The 15,842-nt window shown below is 41.4% G+C and overlaps 1 protein-coding gene across 1 annotated transcript in view; it reads right to left on the bottom strand.

Moving 5' to 3' along the window:
• LOC115661161 (dynein heavy chain 10, axonemal-like) overlaps positions 1–15,044 on the bottom strand; it is an 85,308-nt gene extending 70,264 nt beyond the window's left edge. The window contains exons 1-11 of the mRNA XM_030583410.1: positions 14,933–15,044; positions 13,782–13,971; positions 13,062–13,260; positions 11,225–11,419; positions 10,383–10,553; positions 7,068–7,244; positions 6,487–6,663; positions 5,428–5,597; positions 1,732–1,883; positions 1,097–1,261; positions 141–348 (exon numbers count right to left, since the gene is read on the bottom strand). Coding sequence (XP_030439270.1) covers positions 141–348; positions 1,097–1,261; positions 1,732–1,883; positions 5,428–5,597; positions 6,487–6,663; positions 7,068–7,244; positions 10,383–10,553; positions 11,225–11,419; positions 13,062–13,260; positions 13,782–13,921 — 1,754 coding nt within the window. The 5' untranslated portion in view covers positions 13,922–13,971; positions 14,933–15,044. The remainder of the gene's footprint in view (positions 1–140; positions 349–1,096; positions 1,262–1,731; positions 1,884–5,427; positions 5,598–6,486; positions 6,664–7,067; positions 7,245–10,382; positions 10,554–11,224; positions 11,420–13,061; positions 13,261–13,781; positions 13,972–14,932) is intronic.
• Between the last annotated feature and the right edge of the window lie 798 nt (positions 15,045–15,842).

Below are 15,842 nucleotides of genomic sequence, written 5' to 3'. Positions count from 1 at the left end.
CATCAGGCACCTAGTCACTGGGGGACTGGATTAAATTTTAGCACCTATGAATTTAAAAACAACTGATTTGAAAAAAATAAACAGATGCAAGACAGTAAATCCATTAAACAGATGCAAGACAGTAAATCCACCAGACTTACTTCAGAACTAACTGTGTCAATGTGTGATAGATTTTATTTTCCCAAAATGCATAATAGGGTGCTAGTTTTGAAGCTTTGCCAGTATTTGTGTTGGCAACCAGCCCTTCCATTTTTGTTAGCAAGGGTCCAATGGCAACATACTTTCTAACAATGTGTTCCACGTCTTTAGATCTTTCGCGCTTAATATGCTCAAAGAATTCCTTCACTCCTGTAAAAGTTTATGAGAGAAAATTATTATTTATCACTATTTAGTTGTAATCGTAACAGTAGATTAACAAAATAATTAGTTGGGATTTATCTTTGAACGGTAAATTCATCTTGCAAATTTATTTAGAATTTAATCTTCATTATTATATTAATACCTCAGACCTTTTGGTGTGTACAGATTCAAGAATCCCAAACTTGACTAAGACAGAGATTTTTACATATGGCGGTAACATTTTTAATTATCAGAGACATTCTGAAACAGCTAAACTCCACTAGTGCATGCTAATGACTGAAAGATCTGCTATGATGACTGAATTTCACAAATGAGTAAAAGGCAACTCCAGCCCCATCCTCTATAACTGCAGTCTCCCTGACAGAATTTGTGCAGTAGAGCTGCACAAGAGGACAGGAGACACTGTATATTGGGGACTGCAGCACCAAGGAAGCCCCCACACAGCAGCACATGGTGGAGGTAGGGAAAAGGCCAGGACATGGATGACCAGAATAAAGGCAGATACCTGTTAAAAGATCCACTGCTATGTAGATCTTCATGTCTCACAACCACCAGCAGAGATATTGAAGCTATGCTTGTACTCCCTTCACTGTACTATGACACTATACTGTAATTAGCCTTGGGAAGTACTTAATATGTGTTCTCTAGGCAACAATAAAAGAGATGTAGCAAGGACACCACTTCAAAAAGACACTTCACAAAGCTGAGAAATGAGAATACAAAATATAAGACCTACCAGGAAGTTCATCCTCATTTTTCAAAGGTGGGGATTTAAATAGATTTGTTGATTCTATTAATAAAAGCTTGTTGTTTATATCTCCGGCATTCTTATGAATCTGATATACAAGCGATTCAAACTTCCCAATGGCTTGTGTGCATCGAACAATATAGTCACCAATACCTTGAAAATAACATGTGTCCATTTTATTCTCCTTCTTCAACATATCTTAGATCCCCATTTCATTAATTAGCCAATCTAAGCTTCTAAAAGAGCAATGTAGGCAGTGCAATGCCCATTCCTTCTAAGACCAAAAGGTCACTGTATTAACATGTCATGTATAGGGGATGCAATTCCATATTCACAGGGGAAGACTAGTATGTACTTCTTTAACAGGCACTGGGTCAGGCCAATGGACTGCATCATATTTTCCACAGGGTAACAGTCTGTATTCCTAAACCTGGACTGTGCAACAAAGCTACCACAGTTCAATTTATGATATCGTTGATCTTGAGCTGTAGTCACTTCTGCTCAGTATTTTAGATATAAGAAACTGCTATTAGTTGACAAGAAAAAGAAAAATGTAAAGTCTGGGAGATGTTTTACTGAAAATTAATGTCTAAAGGACATTTTTAAAATATCATCTATATTACCTAAGGAGTTCCAGTTGAGTCTTTTGTACCCTGATCTAAATACTCTCCAAAGCTCTTGAATATGATCATCAAGAAGCTGGATTTCTGCTTCATTTAGTGTTTCCATTAATTTGTGATAGTGATCCAACATCTGTTTCATTCCATCTGTGTATCTAAAGAGAGTCACAAGCATAATGCAAAACATTACAATAAGGGTATTGCCTAGAACATCTGAAAACCTAATTTTTAACCCAGACATGGAGTGCTACACTGGTAGTTTTCCCAAGATTAACAATTTAGTCACCTAACCAGAAACTACTGGCACCTCTCCTCTCTGTCATCCTGCTTACACATCAATGCTATTGAAGCCTTGTGGTTAGGGGGAAGTGGTAGATATGGTATATCTTGACTTTAGTAAGGCTTTTGATACTGTCTTGCATGACCTTCTCTTAAACAAACTAGGGAAATACGACCTAGATGGAGCTACTATAAGGTGGGTGCATAACCAGTGGTGAGCTGGAGCTGGTTCGCCCCAGTTCGTAAGAACTGACTGTTAAATTTAGAAATCGGTGTAGAACCGGTTGCTAAAGGGGCGGGCGAGTGGACAAACTCCGGTCCATGGGACACATCCAGCCTGCGGGACCCGTCCTGTCCAGCCCTGAGCTCCCAGCTGGGAAGGCTCCCCCAGCCCCTCCCCTGCTTCCCCCCCAGCTCCAAGAGCTGCAGCATGCTGAGCCGCTGGCGCTAGTGCAGCTCTACAGATCCTGCCGCTTTGAGCGGCATGGTAAGGGGACCGGGCCAGGGCTGGGAGGAGGGGTTGGCAGAGCTGCCCAGGGGGGCAAGTGGGGCAATTTGCCCCTTGCCCCAGGCTCCGCAGGGACCCCCATGAGAATCTTTGAGGCTCCCCCCCGGCCCGGACCCTGCCTCCACCTTCCCTCCCCCTAATCCCCCTGTTCCCTGACTGCCCCCCCCCAGAATCTGTGCCCCATCCAATCCCCACCCCACTCCTTGTCCCTGGGACTCCCTGCCCCTTATCCAACCCCCTCCGGCCCCGGCCGTTACCATGCCAATTACCCCCGCCTCCGCCCTCTCCCAGAGCCTCAGCGTGCCGCGTCCAGGAGAGGCCCTGAACAGTGCTGAGACCCCATGGCTCCAGCAGGACCTGAGCTCCTCCCACTCAGAGCAGCGTGGTAAGGGGGCAGGGCTGTGAGCTCCGGGCCAACTGGTGGGAGCTCAGGTCCTGCTGGAGCCATGCCGCTGCAGCGCTGTCCAGGGCAGCTCCTGGACGCAACGCACTGAGGCTCTGGGAGGGGGGGAGTAGGGGGTAAGCGGCATGGTAACGGCCGGTGGGGTTGTATAAGGGGCAGAGAGTCCCGGGGAGTATGTGTATGGGGGGGGTTGGATGGGGCAGAGGTTCTTGAGAGGGCAGTCAGGGGATGGGGAACAAGGGGGAGGGTTGGATAGGCGCCGGAGTTCCGGGGATCTGTCGGGGTGGTGGTGGATGAGGTCGGGGCAGTCAGGGGACAGGGAGCGGAGCGAATTGGGTAGGGGTGGGATCCTGGGGGGCAGTTAGGGTGGGGGGTCTCGGGAGTGGGGGGTCAGGGGACAAGGACTGGGGGGGTTGATGGGTTGTGGGTTCTGGGGGCGGGCAGTCGGGGGTAGGATGTGGGTTGGGTCAGACTGGCAGGGGAGAGAGGCACGTGGGGCTTGTACTTACCGCGCAGTTCCCTACTGGGTCTTCAGCGGCACTTCGGCGGCAGGTCCTTCACTCGCTCTGGGTGAAGGACTCGCTGCCGAAATGCCCCGAAAACCCGGAGCGAGTGAAGACCCCATCACCGCTGCCAAAGTGCTGCCGAGGATCCTGTAGGGAACCAGTTCTTAGGATTTTGGGAGCTCATCACTGTGCATAACTGGTTGGAAAATCTTTCCCAGAGAGTAGTTATCAGTGGTTCACAGTAATGCGAGAAGGGCGTAACGAGTAGGGTCCCACAGGTTCTGGGGCTGGTTCTGTTCAATATCTTCAACAATTTAGATAACAGCATAGAAAATACACTTATAAAGTTTACAGATGATACCAAGCTGAGAGGGGTTGCAAGTGCTTTGGAGGACAGGATTAAAATTCAAAATGATCTGGACAAACTGGAGAAATGGTCTGAAGTAAACAGGATGAAATTCAATGAGCACAAATGCGAAGTACTCCATTTAGAAAGGAACAATCAATCGCACACATACAAAATGGGAAATGACTGCCTAGGAAGGAGTACTGCGGAAAGGGATCAGGGGTCACAGTGGATCACAAGCTAAATATCAGTCAACAGTGTAACGTTATTGCAGAAAAAGCAAATATCATTCTGGGATGTATTAGTAGGAGTATTGTAAGTAAGACATGAGAAATAATTATTCCACTCTACTCCACGCTGATTAGGCCTCAACTGGAGTATTGTGTCCAGTTCTGGGCGCCACTTTTCAGGAAAGATGTGGACAAATTGGAGAAAGTCCAGAGAAGAGCAACCAAAATTATTAAAAGTCTAGAAAACATGACCTATGAAGGAAGATTGAAAAAACTGGGTTTGTTTAGTCTGGAGAAGAGCAGACTGAGAGGGCACATTATAACAGTTTTAAAGTACATAAAAGGTTGTTACAAGGAGGAGGGAGAAAAATTGTTCTTCTTAACCTCTGAGGACAGGACAAGAAGCAATGGGCTTAAATTGCAGCAAGGGCAGTTTAGGCTGGACATTAGGAAAAACTTCTTGTCAGTGTGGTTAAGCACTGGAATAAATTGCCTAGGGAGGTTGTGGAATCTCCATCATTGGGGATTTTTAAGAGCAGGTTGGACAACCACCTGTCAGGGATGGTCTAGATAATACTGAGGCCTGGTCTACACTCGGGGGGGAGGGGAGGCGATCGATCTAAGATACGCAACTTCAGCTACAAGAATAGCATAGCTGAAGTCGACGTATCTTCCTTGCAGCGTGGGATCAATGGCCACTGCTCCCCCGTCAACTCTGCTTCCGCCTCTCGCTATGGTGGAGTTCCAGAGTCGACAGCAGAGCAATAGGGGATTGATCACTACCCACCGATCTGGTAGGTAGTGTAGACGTACCCTTAGTCCTGCCTTGAGTGCAGGGGACTGGACTAGATGTCCCTTCCAAATCTATGATTCTATGAAGTCAATGGAAAGACTCCACTGATTTCAACAGGTGTTGGGTTGGCCCCTATAGCACCAATCCAGAAAAAGCATTTAAAACATGATCATCTTTAAGCACATGAGTGAAATCAATGGGTGTCAGGGGCTTTTGAGAATCCCATTGGGCACCTATCTGCACCATTAGTGCCTTAATACCTTTGAAAATCTGCCCTAGGTGACTTGCCCAAGGTCACACAGGAAGTCGATGGCAGAGTCAGGCATTAAATTGAGGTCTCCTAGTGACTGAGGAATGTTACAATGCACTGCAGTATAGTATATGATTTGCTTTTTCTTGGGGGGTTACCATGTGTTTTGTTTGCTTGATTTCATCATACATAATACAGAAAGCAGACAACACCAGAGGAAAGATTATTTGTGCAAACTTCCAAGAAAACATAACAATGACCACGGAGTCTCATGTTTTTTAAATTTGATGACAGAGGGCCCATTCCTGTTCTGGTGAAGTGAGTAGGAGTATTGCCATTGAGCACAGCCTGAACATAGAGCATGTTCAAAATTTATATCCTTACCTAAGAAATTTGTCCTCCTGTAGTGCCACGTTCCTTGCTATTTCAGGTACTGGAAGCCCCAGCTGCTCCATGTATTTTGTTTCACTGATAACCTCTTGGAGTTTGGGAGAAAAATTGACTGTGAAACGACTCCACTTCTCCCCGGTGTCAACCTCTTCAGAATGCAGGCTCTACAGCACAGAAGAGAAACAGCAGCAAGAAGGAGGGAGAGGTCAGTTAAAAATCAAAGAAACAATTATCTTCAAGAGGCATTTTCAAGGTAAATAGACTGATTCATTTGTGTCATATAGCAGACTTGACATTCAGGGCTAGCTGTGGAAATGCATTTCAGACTGGCTGCCACATTCATCACTTTCTTTGCATGAATTAAACGCAACTATCTCTTCATTTAAAATTGACCATAAGAGATAGAGCAAAAACTCCCCCTACATATGCTGTGCCAACAATCCATAATGGAAAACCCAGTGTATTAGTCCCAAAGAGTTTACAATCTAAATAGAGAAGGCAGACATAGGGGTAGAGGAAGACACTTAACACACAAGCAGAGTGAACAATGTGATGGCAGCAAACTCATGTTAATTCCATGATTTTTTTGGATTGCACCCAGAAGTACCTGGGAAACAAGTTGCCTTTTAAGTGGAGTATCCTGCAGTGAGCACATCACGCTGGTGCTGTATAGTATAGTAACAAATATCTATATAGTAAAGATGAAGCTGTTGGAAAATACTTACTATTTTTTACAGCACCTGAATAATGTGCTCAGAGCAAAATAGACATATTAAGACAAAGCATTGGCATGTCCTACCTAGAATTGCCAGGAATGATGGCACAACACACATTATCATTTATGCTTCTGCCAAGTCATTCAACAATTCTGACAAATATGACAGCCCATGTCAGATCCCCAAATAATTTTGAGTTCAGAAGTATCGACATATCCCCAAATAACTCAGTTCCTCTCTTTAAGAAAACACTCTGAGAAAATCTCACCTGATCAGTAACTTGGCTACAAATTAATTAATTAGCAGAAGATTGACACCTGACCCTTCCTCCCCTCACCTGATCGGAGAGCTCCGAATTAGCTTGGACTATGGTCCCAGAAGAATGGACTTTAGCAAGCAGGGTTTTTTTCAATAATACTGGGAGCATCTGTTCAGTCCAGTCCCTCCAATGATCATATTTCAGATCTTCATATTCTTTCATTCTCCTAGCCACTTCCAGATACTTTTGTTTTACCTGTAAGAAAGAATTCAACTCCATTCATTTTACTCTATAATATAGACAGAGACAAAATTTTCTTGTCTGATCAGGGCTACTTAAAATAGTTTTTAATATTTGTTTTTATTAAATAAGGGAGCGAGTATAGTCTACTGGTTAATGCAGGGGGCTGAGACTGTAGACTCCTAAGTTCCATTGCCAACTCTGTTACTGCCTCTTTGAGACACACTCAGAGATGTCACAATCAATGTGTGCCTCAATTTCCCCATTTGTAATACGTTTTGTATCACAATACTTATGTACACAAACATGCCACCAATTTTAATTAATGCGTGTAAAGCACTTGTATATATTTGGATGAACAGTGCTACTGAAGTGCAAAGTATTACTTTCTTTATTAAATACCAATGAAACCAACATACCTCCTTTCCACGCTCACCAGCCAGCAACTCCTCTACTTCTTGAAACCGAATAATAGTGTGTTTGATACGATGGAAAAGGGATCGTGACCAATATATTGCTCCAGCCATTGGAGGATGATTCTTGTACAGAGGTGGATTACTGAGGTTTTGGATGAAGATGTTATTAACTATGTCAACCTATAAAAGAATCAACACAGTACAGAGTTATCAGAAACATCACCTTCCATCTCCACTATCTCTAGCACATGCCATACACATTAGAAGGATCAACAACTAATTCCAGCAGCAGAACACTAACAGATTGTTAATAACTTCCATGGCATCCTTATTTTGGATTAAGCTAATTAGAATTATTTGCCCATCTACATTTTCACCAAGTGGGTATTCACCCATGAAAGCTTATGTGCCAATACTTTTGTTAGTCTATAGAGTGACACTGGACTCTTTGTCGATTTTCACCAATAGATACTCATTTCACTTTTGATATTACCAGCCAGATGGCACTTCATTTTCATAAAGACCTTCTGATGTTCTTGCATTTTTTTATTAAAAGGATATAACTTTATATTATTATATTTTGTATTACATATCACACACATGCACACCCATACATACATGTGATCATATTTTGGCTTCTATCATATAAGCAATCTCAAATGGTCATCCTAATATTATTCATACAAAGAGAAAAACAAGCTTTCAATACCAAGGGATCAATCTTGACTTCACCTGGAAGGTGGAAAAAGGTGTGACAGGATCTATCAGGCCTTCTCTGCCCCCTGCTGGAGGCATCAGTGCTCTGGCACCTCTCTTCTCAAGGAAAACCCACTTAAGCCAGGCTACCAATAAGACTTAGCCCTCCAGAGGACTAGAAGGGCCCTAAGGAGACCCTGACCAATTGGGAGCCAGCAAACCAATTAAGAAAGCTTGCAGGCTTCTATTGAGAGACAGTGCTAGGCGAGACAGGTAAGCTCCTAAGTGCTAGGTCAGAACCTAATGGGCCAGGTCAAGGCCTTGCCTTCAAGCACTGCAATTTACTGCTTGCCTTTTCGGTTTGTTTATTTAAGGGAACAGATAAACAAAGATAATAAATTCAGAATATGGCTAAATGTTTAGAGACTGACACCAGGCTTTCAGCATGGGCCACTCTGCTCCAGGCAGGTGGCCATGACTAGTGGACTAAGGCAGAGAGCACTGGCAGTACCACACCTGTCCCCACAGGGAGTGCTATGAGGCAGCCCCCACCTGTGAGGTGGAATTACATGTGCAGCAGTGTTGTGTGCAAATAATGCATGAGGAAAGCCATGATCTTACCATGGCAGCTACAGCTGCCTAATAAAATACAGCGTGCTAGCTGGTCAAAGTGGGAGTCCATGAGCTGGCAAGCACATATTCTGCCACCATCAGCACACAATGGCAGGGATAAGTTTTATTGTGCATATTACTGCTGCTCTGAGAAAGTACCCTGTAAAGCATTGTGGCAGTCTTCCAAGAGACATCTGGAAAGGAGATGGTAGGAAATCTCAGGCAGGATGAATGGCCAGGATGAATATGCTACACAGATATTTGTCTGCAACAGCAGGATCTGACATTAAGGATCCTATCGTGCAACTGGTCCACGTGTGAAATTCCCCTCAAAATCACTGAGAATTCCTCATGGCAGCAGAACCAATTCCTAAAACCGAATACTACAGGAACATGACCCTACTGGGAGAGCATTTGATGCTGGGATTTTGATCCTAGCAGGAGTTTATAAATGGCGGGATGGAACCTGAGCCAGAAAGGCGCTGATCACCTGCAGTTCCTATTGATTTCAATGGGGGTTGCAGTTACACAGGACCTCTCAAGATCAAATGCTTTATTAGGTGCCACAGAAGCAGGGGAACAAAAACATCTAAAATATCAGTAAGTAGTAAACTGAGGTCATTTTTCAGAAGGAAACAAATATTACAAAAATGGTCCCAAAAGAAATCTCTTAGATCTGATAAAAAGTACTTTTCATAGTTCTTTAAATGTATCTACACTACTTTATACTCTTGGAGTGAAGGCATATGCCCTGAAAAAACTCCAACTGGACAAAACGCAGCAGCCTCTCTGCTTAGCAACACAGTTCACTATGAAGGCATTACCCTGATGCCCTCCTCTCAGCACTGGTTCCCCAAAGATTATAGAATGGAGTTACTCTGATAGTCAAAGCTCTCCGTGGGACTAGCCTGGACTATCTTAGAAATCACTGCTCTTTTTATTGCCCTGATCTCCCACAACTGGTATGTTCCTATCGAATTGTCATCGAGTACAAGGAGGCTCATGAGTGTAGGAAACATAATTTTCACAGGAGATGGAATATTGTAGAACGGTGATTTTTTTTTTCATGGACCACTTGAAGATTGCTAAGGGTCTTGGCGGACCACTTAATGATCATTCCAAATGTTGTTTGTAGCATCAGCTAACTATTGTAAAACACTTTGGATAAAAGTGCTACATAAATAAAACCCTTAATAATAAACATTGTTTGTTCTACAAATAAAAACACACAACTCATTTTAATATCAGTAGTCTTACCTTTCTAATGCAATGGATGTGCCCTTTCTTCCCCCACTTGGCAGCCCCTGAGCTGGGACTGGGAAAGGGGGTGGTCTCTGGAGCTGGGGAAAGTCTCTTCTTTCTCTGGCCACTGCAGCCCTGCACATCCCAAATTCCCCCCTCCACCCACTCTTTTCACCCCACTGCCCCCTCCTACCTACCCCCTGTTCCCCCCAAGGCCAGCACCTCACCTTACATATGTGTCTTCTCCAGGGTCCAGGCACCTAATCAATGGAGCCATGCCTGCACGGCTCTACTAATTAGGTGGGTGGCCCTTCATTTTCTCATGTGCAGCTGCCCAGGCACACACCTTAGAGGGAACTACCTGTAGACCACCTGAATGGAGCTCGCAAACCACTGGTAGCCCACGGACCACCGTTTGACAGCCTCTGCTGTAGAACTCATGCCCACAAGAAATAAGAATGACCAGGCCCCACTGCATATAGAACTAAATGCAAACCTTGTCTCCCTTTGACCAACAATAAGTATCCTAACACAGACAACCACATACACAAATATCTACATACTAATTGTGCTATTTCTCCTTCAGGCTACAAAGAAAAGAGAGAGATTATTATCGTTATTTCTAAATACTTGGGAGCCTCTCAGATACTATGGTGACAGGGGCCGTGTAAGTCCCTAGACAGATACATAGATTTATTGTTCAAGAAAGGATACTTCTACTTGGCAGAGAATTTTATGTGTTTCTTAAGAAATTCTTAAGTGAAATACCTCTTTACAATACTGTGCCAGAATATCATTAAATTTCATCATCATCTGTCTATTGATGGCATCCCGAGAGCGGATGTGTTTAAAGTTTAAGAGCATGTCAAAAGCAGCCTCTGCTGATCGAAGGGTCTTAAAGGACTCATCAATAAAGTTCTTGGCCTCTTTTTCTATAACCTAGAAAAGAAAAAGACAGCAAGTCAAGAAACAAAACTGCTTATGGATTAACTTTGCAGAGACAAAGGGAGGAAGAGAGAGTGGCCTAGGTGTAAAACACATAACATTGTGCTAATATTAAAGTATAATTTTGCTTCTCTTTATTTGAATTTTTTTTTTCAAAAACCAACTGATGCCTGTTCAATGGCCTAAGGGAAATGAGTGCACTGGATCTCAATCCAATGCCTACAGGGCAAGAGTGTACATCCCACCATCCCAACTGGTACCATCGCTGATCTTCTCAGCAGAGAGGTGAGGGACTGAAGGAATCCAGGAGTGTGACCCTTAACTCCCATTTAGGTCATAGGAGAGGCATGTTAGCAGGTGAGTGTCAGGAAGGCAAATTCTACCACTGCTCAATTAACAAAGAGCTTCAAACTCCAGGGCTTTGAATGAACCAGCACCTTTCACCAGCTCTACGTTCACATGCAAAGTGTAAAACAAACAAACAAAAATAACCTTTGGCTTCCTCCCAAAACTCCAAATTAAAATGTTTGGCCACGTTTATTTTATTATTGATTCGTTTATTTTTTACTTTTCAGGCTTGCACTTATTTTAAGTTTAAATTTTGAAATTCTAGAAGGAAGATATACAGTGTTATAGAAATAACCAGCACACGACCTGCTACCTACCAGTACTTCCGATTTAAAATCTTCCATAACAAATTTCCACTGAGATGCACATTTGATGCTAAAAGGGTCAAAAGTCAGCACTTCCATAGGACTAATCAGCCCATCAACCCTTCGCAATACATCATCAATGCGCTTTGGATCTCCAGTGACAGCCTTCAGTTCAGGACCAAATATATTGTAGAACTCTTCAATAACCTGTTTGTTCAGACAAACAGAAATTATTTTCAACTATCTTTCAGCCAAAACAATATTTTTGTGTATTCTTTCCTTTAATAAATAACTTTTACATAGCGGAAATAAATAATCCTTACACTGACATACATTTTGTATATTCCCATCAAAGACTGTACAATTCCATATAAAAATCTAGGTGCCCAATATCACAGTTCTTATTCAGACAAAATTTCCATTCCTGCTGGTAGGAATATATTGCTAGTTACTACGAAGTTTATATTCTTTCTCCTACCTCAAGATATACTTTCTGATCAAAAACTCACACATCCACGAACATTATACTTATTATGTCAATTTGATCAAACAAGAATTTCCATAATTCTGACCTATTATCTTGCATTTGATATACTGACCTTTTATGTGTGTCAAATTTTCTAAAATACTGTACATGGAAAACTCCCACAGTTTCAGCGGATTATTTTCCCCAAAACAAAGTATGTTCACTGGTATTTAATATAATTCTGATAGACACTAAAGCCTAAAAATGACTAATATATAAAAATATTTGATTGTTTTAAATATGTATAGAGGTAGCAATAATGTAAACCTATTAAAATATATCTTTTCCAGACTAAGGCCCTGATCCTGAAAAGACTTAAGCATGTGCTTAACTACAAACACACATAATTAATTTCACTGACATCAGTGGGACTGTCCATTGCTCAAGTTAAGCACAAGCGTAAAGCTACTGCAAGATTGGTTGTAGTTTTGGATAACTGTTCCTCTATTTATGTCTATGAATTTGTTCTTAAAACATTACATTTATTCTTCAGTGTTAAAAGTACACATTTAAAATACAAGACCTCTTAAAACATTTAAATTATTTTTAATGATAATATAATAATGAGTAAATTTGGTGGTGAATCACATTACCATCTCCAAATAAAGAGCCAATTTGAATTCAAGTCACCATCCATTTCTGGCCCTACAGAGGTTGACCCAGATATACGAACCCATTCCATAATGGGGTACTGGTGAGCAGACCCCTATGCCCACACACTCCTATAGAAACCATTGAGACTCTGCAGGCATCAGAATCCTGCATGGCTTCCATTGAAGACTTGGGTCAATAATTATTACACCCCCATCATTTTTTTTTTTAACTTCCTTCTCCAGTTTGATCCTTTTCTTTTTCCTCCAACTTACTTGGCCCACACTGAGATCAAGGCCAATTGTATTCCAAGATCAGATAATAAGTGCGCAGGCAAGCAGAAACCATCTGCCTTCCCTCCTCTGCCGCCTTATGTATATTAGAAAAAGTGCTTCGAGTCCAAAAACCTGGGAGGCAGTAGATATACATTTCTACTACAACAGTATCTAAGGTGACCAGACAGCAAGTGTGAAAAATCAGGACAGGTTGGAGGGGTAATAGGAGCCTATATAAGAACAAGACCCAAAAATCGGGACTGTCCCTATAAAATCGGGACATCTGGTCACCCTAACAGTATTACAAAGAATCTGCCAGATGAGCCCACTAGCAAATGTCTTAAAGGTTACTAACATTTCATTCAATTCAGCAAATACAATACAATGCAAAACAATCTCTCACAGCTGGGGAATCTAGATACACAATGCTTTTATTTAAAACCACACACATTACTACCTGCACAATATCATACAGATCTTGACAGATTGAAGCCATATAATCTGTTTTTTCAAAAAGACGCCTTCGGTCAAATTCCCATCGTTGGTCTCTTCCTGAGGCTTCAATCTGGGCACGAATATCGAAATAGGATTTTTTCCACATTTCAAGAGTGCCTTTGGCTTCCAACAATTTAGTTTTTGCAATGTTTCTATCTTCTCTATTAAACAAAACAAAGCAGTTAGAAGACTGACAAGAACCTTTAAAGGTTTAATATGAAATGATGCTTTCATTGAGCTAGAATATCTTGGTTCAATAAAGTCTTCTATTTTAATGAAATCTAGCTAAAACTTAAAATTTCCCAATACTATCTCACCTCAAGAACCATTTCATGACTTGGTTTTTGAAAAGTTCAAAAGGAAGAAGATTTCAGGGCTGATTCTGATAGCACTTACATCATATTTGTACCACTGGAATTCCACTGATTTCGATAGAGTTACTACTACTTTATACCAGCACATGTCAAAAGGGAACCAGTATCTCCACCTTTAAAGCTGCTTCAATAATATATGAGTGCATATAGTGAACTTCTCAAATGTGCCTTTAAATTTGCTAAATATAATGAAAGCTCCTGACTATAAGTAAGACATACTTGATAAAATTGACACCTATCATACTTACTGTAAGATATTCAAAGCTACTAACAGTTATGACCTAGTTAAGTAAGAATCTACTGCTTACTTAAACAAAGTCCGTAAGTCCACAACTTTGCAGACCCTGGCTGTAATTTCCCACGCAATTCTTTCCATGAGGGGTATCATCCGCTCATCCTTGTTGTAATGCCGTGAGATAATCCAAACCATTCTCAGTGCGTTCATCATTGAAGGAATTGTATCCAAGACAATATTAATCCAGTGCCATGAGTTAAATTCTTTTAAATAGAGGATAATATTGTGAATAAGATTGCCATGAAAAAAAAGATACTATTCTATTAGCTAAATACTTGGGCTCAAGAGAATTTATGAGACTAACAAACATATGACCAAATCCAGCAAACCTACGTGTCAGTAACTTTAAAGTTACTCATGTGCCTAAGTGTCTGCAGGACTGGGCCTACAGATGTGAATATTCAGGTTCTGGCAATTTGTTTTCTCATTAAAATTCTAGTTTCTATTAAGACTGCCAGTACTTTTTGCCCAAATCTACCTCTGAATGCTTGAATGAGTCTTAGCTCCTCACACAGGAGACTCACGAGTGCATTCAGCAGCAGAAACTGGCCCAAAAGTGGAGCAATGATAAATCTTTGGTTTTGTTTATTCGCTCATTTTATTACCCATGTTAAGTGACTCCCCTGAGGCTGTGGTATAATAGCCAGCACTTCCTACCTAAGTGATTAAAATCTCAGACCTAGTTCTACTTTCAGTTACTATCCGCAAGTACAACTCCTAGTAAAGTCGGTTCCAAAACTGAGGTTTGAAGCAGCCCACATTCCATAAAGGTCTAGTGGGCACAGAAGTGAATGAGAGTTGACATGCAGTAGATGAGGCAGCCAAGATCTTGGGACCCTGATCCAACTCCCATTGTCAATAAGAATTGAATCAGCCATTAATTCGGTAAACTTCTACAGTTGCCTAAAAAGGTTACAAACCACTTATCTCTGAGACAGAATACACTCTCCTCTCTATTGATCACTGCAATCCGAACAACTCTTCACCTAGGAAGAGAAACTAAACGAGCATTTTTTCTTTTTACTATCTAAGCAAATCATGGTGTATTTTATTGATTTAAAAAATGACAGGAAAAATAAAAAGAAGAGCTGGGCTTATATCAAAGAAAGACATGACTGAATTAAACACTGACAATCTTCCCGAAGTATCATTAGATAAACATACCTTCAAATGGCGCTCCAGAGTTGAAAGAAACCTAACATTATTACAGCTTCCACATGGTGCCTGCTAAGATCACTTATGACTATCTGCAAATTTTCAAGAAGTCCAGATTCAGCTTCCTTTAGTATTGCTAAGATTTTTTTCACTAATGGGAGCTTTATCTGTTCAGTCAGAGCACTTAAGGTAGCATTTCTTTCACGCCACAGGTCAATTTCTGCTAGTGGGCCATTACCCTGAAGATGAGAGGAAGCAAGAAAAGGCATTAGAATTCTATTTATGACTGGGGGGGAAATTATAACCATGCTCACATTTCTTAAGCTTTTATTTGCAACATGTTCAGTGCACTAAACAAGGGTGCATCAATAAAGATATTTATATGGCTACACATGCATAATGTGGCCATAAGACAATTCTGAAACACAGAGCACTTCCTAGAGGAAGAAATATTTGCCAATTTAGGTTCCAGTCAGGAGATTAGCCCCATACAAGCAGATCCCTGAAGTTAATGGGGCTTCACATAGGCAGTGGGGTCTGCCATATGGAACTAATTGCAGGATTGGGGCTTTAGGCCTCAGTTCTGCAAACATTTATGCATATGAGTAACTTTATAGATATGAGTAGTCAGGCTGACTTTAATGGGCTTACTCACTTCCATAAAGTTACTTGTGTGTGTAACTGTTTGCAAAATCAGGTCCTTATAGAGAGAATTTTTGAATATTCATAAAAGATTTCAGTGCTAAATTAAAACAAATGTCATTGCAGTTTTTAATATATGTAATGTTTATCACATTGATTTGACTAACAGGGAGACAGCTAACAATGATGATTTTGAAAACGTTATACTCCATTATCCAAGTTATGTTGCTGAAAATTCAGAAGATGGGGAATAAAGTAAGTGTTTCTCTTCATTTTT

The sequence above is a fragment of the Gopherus evgoodei genome, chromosome 13, assembly GCF_007399415.2.
Source record: "Gopherus evgoodei ecotype Sinaloan lineage chromosome 13, rGopEvg1_v1.p, whole genome shotgun sequence".
NCBI lineage: Eukaryota > Metazoa > Chordata > Testudines > Testudinidae > Gopherus > Gopherus evgoodei.
The sequence above is the reverse complement of the archived record's forward strand: the minus strand, read 5'-3'. Positions and strand labels throughout refer to the sequence as shown.